Raw genomic sequence first — 8,275 nt, 5'->3', positions numbered from 1 at the left:
CAGACACAACAAAAACCACATGAGCAGGGGGGGGTCACTATTGGGGATAGCTATCCCACACAACAGACAATGTTTAAACCCTGGTAGGGGCATCAAACTATCCATCCTAATTACTATAGCTTAACCTGAGGGTAGCTACATATACAATAAATTCCCAGAGAAACAGAAAGAACAGTGTGAGGTGAAACACCACACAGAATGCTCTGACTCTAGCCTTGGGTGGTGAGAAGGAACTAAAGGTGGGGTGGGTGGTGCTGCCCTTTAATAGTGAGGGGAAGGGCTAGAGCACCATCTAAACAGGTACCGCTAAGCAAAATTCTCTGGCTTTGGTATGCTGGGCGCACACATACACACCTGACTGCAACTGCGTGAAGAACCACCAATTCTATGGAAGTTCCAAGCAGTCTGCTAGATTAACTTCTCATTCTCTAAAGCTCTTTTGTGGACAGCAGTGAGCCTAAAATCAGAGGGAGGAAAAAAATGACTAAATTGCCCCCCATTGTAGTAGAAAAGATTCTGTCAAATCCATGGCTAGTGTCCAGAACAGCAGATACCCATGTATGAAGGTTTCAGTCACTACTTTCATTAATAAAAACCAGTTATAAAAAAAAATCTTCATATGCTTTACTACTCGGCTCATTTCTACTGTTTTTTGCATTATAATCAGGCAGAATCTCTAAGGAAGTTAACAGAAAATTTTTTAGCATCCATTAGGTTCAGTTTCATGTTTACAGTAATGAGCACTGAAGAATTACAAACAGCTGAATATGACCTTGCCCACCCCAATGTACTCTAGTTCACTTTTGAATAATATACATGTTCCTTATAAGTAAAAACACAATGAAATTTTGAGGTACTTTCTTTAATTTAAAGAGTCTATCATTATTACAGAAACAACGTTTATAAGTAGAGAATCCTTATAAGGATTAATCCTTGGCATGGTATGCTGCCAAGATTCAGTGTAGCTGCAAGGGCTCTATGTGAATCTTCATATAAGTTGCTTTCACACATACACACACTTGCTGAATGATCAAAATACTATTTTTACCAGCACAATGGAAAATAATGGCTCTCAAATAGTCCCTTTACCAGTGTGTCCTGAAATGTTTGTACAAAAGTAGAAATACACACCATATTATACTGTAGCATTAAACCAGCTATTATGTAGGAAGCTTTTAGGAAATTCATCTCTATAAATTGAAACTTATGAAATATTAAAATGAAAACTAACAAGTGATGGTTACTTAGAATTGGTTCTATTTTACTGGAAGGTCAGATACACTAAACAATTTTTTGTTTTTATACATTTCTAAACCCAGATGAACTCAAACACTGAAGCAACATACATAGGCTAAGAGAATTCAATATTGTTCCAAGGCACTTACTGAATCTCCATGACTAGATGAAAACCGGAACAAATTAGGTCTGACCAACAGTATATAATATAAAAATAACCTTTTGCTTACAATTTACAAAACGTATTACAATCTTTATCTCTGCAAACCTGCAATTCTGGCTGTATGTCCAGAATTTTTTTGTTTTTAAATCAGAAACCGTTTTCTAAAATTTCAGGGCAAATAATTTACAAATAAGATACACATGAATTTAGAACATGCAGAGATTTCTTACATCTTCTGTTAATATTTTATGATTGCAACTTTATCAAATTATATTCCTACTTGCCCTGTACATATACAAAATAATGCTTACATGGTAATCAAAAGTTAGCAAAAAGTAGTCCATAAACTCAATTTGTCGAAAGTATCACTATATTAACAAATGTCTACAAGCAGCGTGTAACAGGGTTAAAAGACATTAAGGCAATAATACTTGGAAGTTACAAAATAAACCATATGTAATACTTTCTCCTAGGTGTAATAAGGCAGATAGATGGCCCCAGCAAAAAGTTAGGTTGTAATACTGGAATCCACTGTTGTGAATAATATTTAAGGTTTTATGTGGGATGTAAAGTAAAAAGTGTACCATTCTGTAGTTATAACTACACTGTTCTGTGTTAGTCCCCAAAAAGTAAAGAGTGGAATACTGTTTATTTAGTTTTCAGTGGCACTTGACTTTTCCAGAGTGACCATTTTCTTTTTCATCATGTCCATTCTGATGGTGGCTCTCTTGGTCCTCTTGGCTTTCCACAACGGTTACCAAAACCTAAAAACAGAAAACATTTAAATTCTGTCAACTTTGAAAAAAGCAAATTCAGAATTAGCAGCATTGAGAACAATCGCTATTGTTAAAGCTGTTTCAACATCTCCCATTTAAGATATTCCTATTTTCAGGGACTTACAAAACTTCATGTCTCAATACAAGAGTTTTAAACACAAGATGCTTGTAGTAACTACAAACATGAACCATTCAGATACTTTTATATTTCATTATTTAAACCCAAATTTGGAAGGTACTTAATCCACAATGCCAAATTAAGTCTTTTATAAATTGCTTATTTTATTCCCCCAAATACTATGATTTTGGAAAATTGTTTATGTCCTCAGGTTTTCATAACTATACAGTGAAAATGTGTTATAATCATTAAAGCATAATTTTGCAGATTCTATAAACACACAAGTGAGGATTGATTAGATAATTAGAAACCCAAACAATTATGAGTAAAACATGACAATACATGGACAATTTCAAAAAGGAAATTCAAAGAGAAGTACATTAAAGTATTCTCAATTTCTCAAAGTAATATACTAAGAAATTCATATTTACAGTAGGCTAATAGTTACTCTACTTTATTGCAACTAGGAGATGAAAATTTACAGCATTAATTGTCAAAATCTTTAAGCGAGGTCTACATTATAAAAATTCTGCCAGTATAGCTAGACTGGCAAACCTTTCTATTGGAGCTGTAGCTAATATTGTCAAAGTGCTTTTGCATTTTAGTAATATTTGGAAAGTAACCCATAATAGCTTAATACCAAATCTGTTAATGTGTGTACTTTTACAGTTAGAACAGCCACCAAAGGTCCATATAGACCAGTATCCTGTCTTCCAACAGTGGCCAATGCCAGGTGCCCCAGAGGGAATGAATAGAACAGGTAATCATCAAGTGATCCATTCCCTGTCACCGGTTCCCAGCTTCTGGCAAACAGAGGCTAGGGACACTGTCCCTGCCCATCCTGGCTAATAGCCATTGATTGACCTATCTAGTTCTTTTCTGAACACTGTTATAGTCTTGGCCTTCACAACATCCTCTGACAAATTGTTCCACAGGTTGACTGTGCGTTGTGTGAAAAAATACTTTGTGTTAAACTTGTAACCTATTAATTCGATTTGGTGACCCCTAGTTCTTGTATTATGTGAAAGAATGAACAACACTTCCTTATTTATTTTCTCCACACCTATTATGATTTTATAGACCTCTTCAATATTTCCCCTTAGTCATCTCTTTTCTAAAATGAAAAGTCCCAGTCTTATTAATCTCTCCTCATATGGAAGCTGTTCCATACCCCTAATCATTTTTTTTGCTCTTTTCTGAACCTTTTCCCATTCCAATATTTTTTTTTTTTTTTTTGAGATGGGGCGACCACATCTGCACTCAGTATTCAAGATGTGGGCATACCATGGATTTATATAGACACAATATAATATTCTGTCCTATTATCTATCTCTTTCTTAATTATTCCCAATATTCTGTTAGCTCTTTTGACTGCTGCTGCACACTGAGTGGATGTTTTTAAGAAAACTATCCACAATAACTCCAAGATCTCTTTCTTGAGTGGTAAGAGCTAATTTAGACCCCCAACATTTTATATGTATAGTTGGGATTATGTTTTCCAACATGCATTACTTTGCATTTATCAACACTGAATTTCATCTAAGGTGCCACAAGTACTTTTCTTTTTGCGAATACAGATTAACACATCTGCCATTTTGTTGCCCAGTCACCATGTTTGGTGAGATCCCTTTGTAACTCTTTGCAGTCTGCTTTGGACTTACCTATTTAAGTAATTTTGTATTGTCTGCAAATTTTGCCACCTCACTGTTCACTCCTTTTTCCAGATCATTTATGAATGTGTTGAACAGCACAAGTCCCAGTACATGTCCTTGGTAGGACTCCTCAATTTACATCTCTCCATTCTGAAAACTGACCATTTATTCCTACCCTTTGTTTTCTATCTTTTAACCAGTTACTGATCCATGAGAGGACATTCCCTCTTATCCCATGACAGCTTACTTTGCTTAAGAGTGTTTGGTGAGGGACCTAGCCAAAGGCTTTCTGAAAAGTCTAAGTTCACTATATCCACTGGATCCCTCTTGTCCACATGCTTGTTGACTCCCTCAGAATTCTAGTAGATTGGTGAGGTATGATTTCCCTTTACAAAAGCCATGTTGACTCTTCCCCAACAAATCATGTTCTTTTATGTGTCTGATAATTCTGTTCTTTACTACAGTTTCAATCAGTTTGCCCAGTACTGAAGTAAGGCTCACCGGCCTGTAATTGCCAGGATCGCCTCTGGCACCCTTTTTAAAAATTGGTGTCACATTAGCTAACCTCCAGTCATCTAGTACAGAAGCTGATTTAAATGACAGTTTACATACCACAGTTGTTAGTTCTGCAATTTCACATTGAGTTCCTTCAGAACTCTTGGGTGAAGAGCATCTGGTCCTGGTGACTTATTACTGTTTAGTTTATCAATTTGTTCCAAAACCTCTTCTAATGACACCTCAATCTGGGGCAGTTCCTCAGATTTGTCACCTAAAAAGAATGGCTCAGGTCTGGGAATTTCCCTTACATCGTCAGCCGTGAAGACTGATGCAAAGAATTAATTTAGTTTCTGTGCAATGGCCTTATCTTTGAGTGCTCCTTTAGCATCTCAGGTTTTAGAGTAGCAGCCGTGTTAGTCTGTATTCGCAAAAAGAAAAGGAGTTCTAGTGGCACCTTAGAGACTAACCAATTTATTTGAGCATAAGCATCTGATGAAGTGAGCTGTAGCTCATGAAAGCTTATGCTCAAATAAACTGGTTAGTCTCTAAGGTGCCACTAGTACTACTTTTCTTTTAGCATCTCAATCATCCATTGGCCTCACTGGTTATTTGGCAGGTTTCCTATTTCTGATGTACTTAAAACACTTCTTGCAATTACTTTGAGTCTTTGGCAAACTGTTCTTCAAATTCTCTTTTGGCCTTCCTAATCATATTTTTACACTTGATTTTCCAGAGTTTATGCTTCTTTCTATTTTCCTCGATAGGATTCAACTTCCATTTTTTAAAGGATGCGACTTTTTCAAAGAACTACTAAATGGAATGTACACGCTGAATGAGTAAACATTTATATATTTATGTACTAAATTTAAACAAATACATAAAAGGGTTAGTTTTGAATGAATGGCAATTACCAATATCTGTGATTTCTACTGGAATTTCTGAAATTTGACCTCTTATATCAGTGGACCTGGAAAGAGGAATCTGAGGTATAGTATCAGCTGGTGTTTTGTTGCCCATTTCAAGATTATCTGGAAAACAAGAGATTTTAATATAAATATGTTAGGCAAGCAATTTTTGTGGTATTCTTAATTTCAAAATGATGCTTTTAAGTCAAACTTGATTCAAATTTTACCCTTTGTAGAAAACAAAGCCTTTATAAAATCCAAGGCTAATAAAAATGTTTTTATTCCGGTAGAAACAGTTATTTTTTTCTTTTAACACTTCCCTGAAGTGTTTGTAACCCAAGCACTGCAGCACTGAGAACTAAAAGTGCTTACAGTAAAGTTTCAGCAGTTGAACTAATTCCACTGGTTTTCAATGACCAATCTTAGAGAAATCCAAATATTAAATTCTTATATCAATATGAAGTAAATAAGATTTAAAAATTCCTTTCAGTTTTTATGTTCTAACCAATTCATATTAAAGGTAACTACGTAAAATATGATTTCAGTTCACAGTATCCTTTGATATATTCATGTAAGTAGCTGTATTCATACTTTCCTTTCAGCTTGTATTTGGTGCTTCTGAGCAACAGAACAGAATTCATTGTAAATACTTCAGGTGTACACCAATTTAACCTCATTAATGAAGCTCCAAAATAGTGAGAGAGAGAAAAATAGTTCATATTGTAAAATAAAATGAAAATTAACTCAATATTTATATAGTACATACAGACTTAGAGTAGTTTGGAAACGAAGATGAAAAGATAAGACTTTGTTTATACATTAGTATAACAGCTACAATTGAATAGGAATAATTTTTAAGTCATGTTGTAAACCTAACTATTATTGTAACGAAGTGTAATAGGCTATAGGCTACAAAAACTATGGTAGATTTAAAAAAGGATAAAGAATTTAAGATGTTTGGTGACTATGTAGTGCACATCTCCTGCAGCTGGACCAATTCAGTAGCTAGTGCACACAGGGTAACTAACTCCTTTTGGCCTCCCACCATTACTTCAAGGTAACTCACAATGCACTAGGAACCCGGCAAGTTGTTAGTTTGAAAGTTTCATTTATATTTAAGAACAAAATTAATCACTTACCAAGTTTTACACATCCAGCTGTTTTCAAGCCCTGTAAATATGAAATATTGTATTTTAAATTTCTGTAGGATGCCTCAAAATAATTTGTTAAAGAACCTCTGAGATATTCAAGATAAAAGCAAATATTTTTGGAAGGAGATACCATAAGCAGAATTGGAAAATTTTACACTTCCTAATAGTGGAGTAGCCAGGATGGGACATTTGAGTGGGCGGGCAATGACAGGAGGAGCCCGCCTCCCCCCATCCCTTCCAGCAGGCCTTGCGTAGGGTAATGGACGCTCTGGCCAGGGTCCCCCTGGGGCCCTGGGTGCACACCCAGCTCCGGGAGGAGATGCTGCTCTCCAATGTGCATGGCTCCCAGCACCCATTCCCGTCCCACGCCAGGCCTGGCTCCCCAAGGATGCAGGCCTACCTTTTTTGAGGATCTCCTCTGCTGCCACCAAGCCGCACACTCACTTGCCCACCCGCCCTCCTCCCAGTGGTGGATTACCACTGGGTCATGCCCAGCGGCCCCAGCCAATTGGGGCGTCCCCGTCCCCCAGTGCGCTCCACCCGGCGCATCTGCCAGACAGCAGGGTTGAGGTGTGGGGGCTTGCCCTGCTTCACTCACCTGGTGCTTCCGCTGAGGAGTGGGGTCGGGGCTTGTGGGTGCAAGCCCCCATGCCCTGACCCCACTCCCTGGCAGGCAGGGGGAGCCAGGCAAGTGCTGGGGCCGGAGCAAAGCTGGGTCTTGGGGATGGGCCTGAATGCTAAGTGGGTGGGCCGGGGCTACAGAAGACTCAATGTTAAAAAGTATGATAGTCTGGTGGTAACAAGTGCTGATCGTTAATACATGAATTACTGGTAAAAACATAGTTTCCATTCTGGAATGTTAGCAAAGTTAGCAAAGGAATGTTAGTAAGTTATGATGCATTAAAGACGACCTGGAAAGCTTTTAAAGTTTGTTCATTTTTTCATTTTATGAGACTCATGGTTAGGGCCCTACTAAATTCATGGTCCATTTTGGTCAATTTCATGGTCACAGGATTTTAAAAATTGTAATTTCATGATTTCAGGTATGTAAATCTGAAATTTCACAGTGGTAAAACTGTAGGGGTCCTTACCCAAAAGGTGGTTGTGGGTGTCGCAAGGTTATTGTAGGGGGCTCGTAGTATTGCCAGCCTTACTTCTGTGCTGCTGCTGATGGTGTGGCATTGCCTTCAGAGTTGGGTGACCAGAGAGCGGGAGCTGCTGGCCTGGAGCCCAGCTCTGATGGCAGCACTGCTGCCAGCAGCAGCTCAGAAGTAAGGATGACATGGTACAGTATTGCCACCCTTACTTCTGCGCTGCTCCTTGTGGGGCACTGCCCTCAGAGCTGGATGTCTGGCCAGCAGCTTCTGCTCTCCGGCCACCCAACTCTGAAGGCAGTGCAGAAGTAAGGGTGGCACTACTGTGATCCCCTACAATAACCTTGCGACCCCCCTCCCACAACCTCCTTTTGGGTTAGGACCCCCATTTGGAGAAATGGTGGTCTCCCCCCATTAAGTCTGTATAGTACAGTGGTTCTCAACCTTTCCAGACTCCTGTACCCCTTTCAAGAGTCTGATTTGTCTTGCATACCCCAAGTTTCACCTCACTTAAAAACTACCTGTTTACAAAAATCAGACAAAAATATAAAAAAGTGTCACAGGACAATATTACTGAAAAATTGCTGACTCTCTCATTTTTACCATATAATTGTAAAATAAATCAATTGGAATATAAATACCATACTTACATTTCAGTGTATAATACATAGAGCAATATAAA

General features: G+C 38.0%; 1 protein-coding gene across 2 annotated transcripts in view; it reads right to left on the bottom strand.

Moving 5' to 3' along the window:
- Nucleotides 1-833: 833 nt before the first annotated feature.
- PTPN12 (protein tyrosine phosphatase non-receptor type 12) overlaps nucleotides 834-8,275 on the bottom strand; it is a 148,013-nt gene continuing 140,571 nt past the window's right edge. For both annotated transcript variants that reach the window (XM_074942540.1, XM_074942541.1), the window contains exons 16-18: nucleotides 6,488-6,518; nucleotides 5,355-5,471; nucleotides 834-2,163 (exon numbers count right to left, since the gene is read on the bottom strand). In XM_074942540.1, coding sequence (XP_074798641.1) covers nucleotides 2,102-2,163; nucleotides 5,355-5,471; nucleotides 6,488-6,518 — 210 coding nt within the window. In that variant the 3' untranslated portion in view covers nucleotides 834-2,101. The remainder of the gene's footprint in view (nucleotides 2,164-5,354; nucleotides 5,472-6,487; nucleotides 6,519-8,275) is intronic.

The sequence above is a fragment of the Natator depressus genome, chromosome 1 (genome assembly GCF_965152275.1).
Source record: "Natator depressus isolate rNatDep1 chromosome 1, rNatDep2.hap1, whole genome shotgun sequence".
NCBI lineage: Eukaryota > Metazoa > Chordata > Testudines > Cheloniidae > Natator > Natator depressus.
This window is presented reverse-complemented; position numbering and strand designations above follow the sequence as displayed.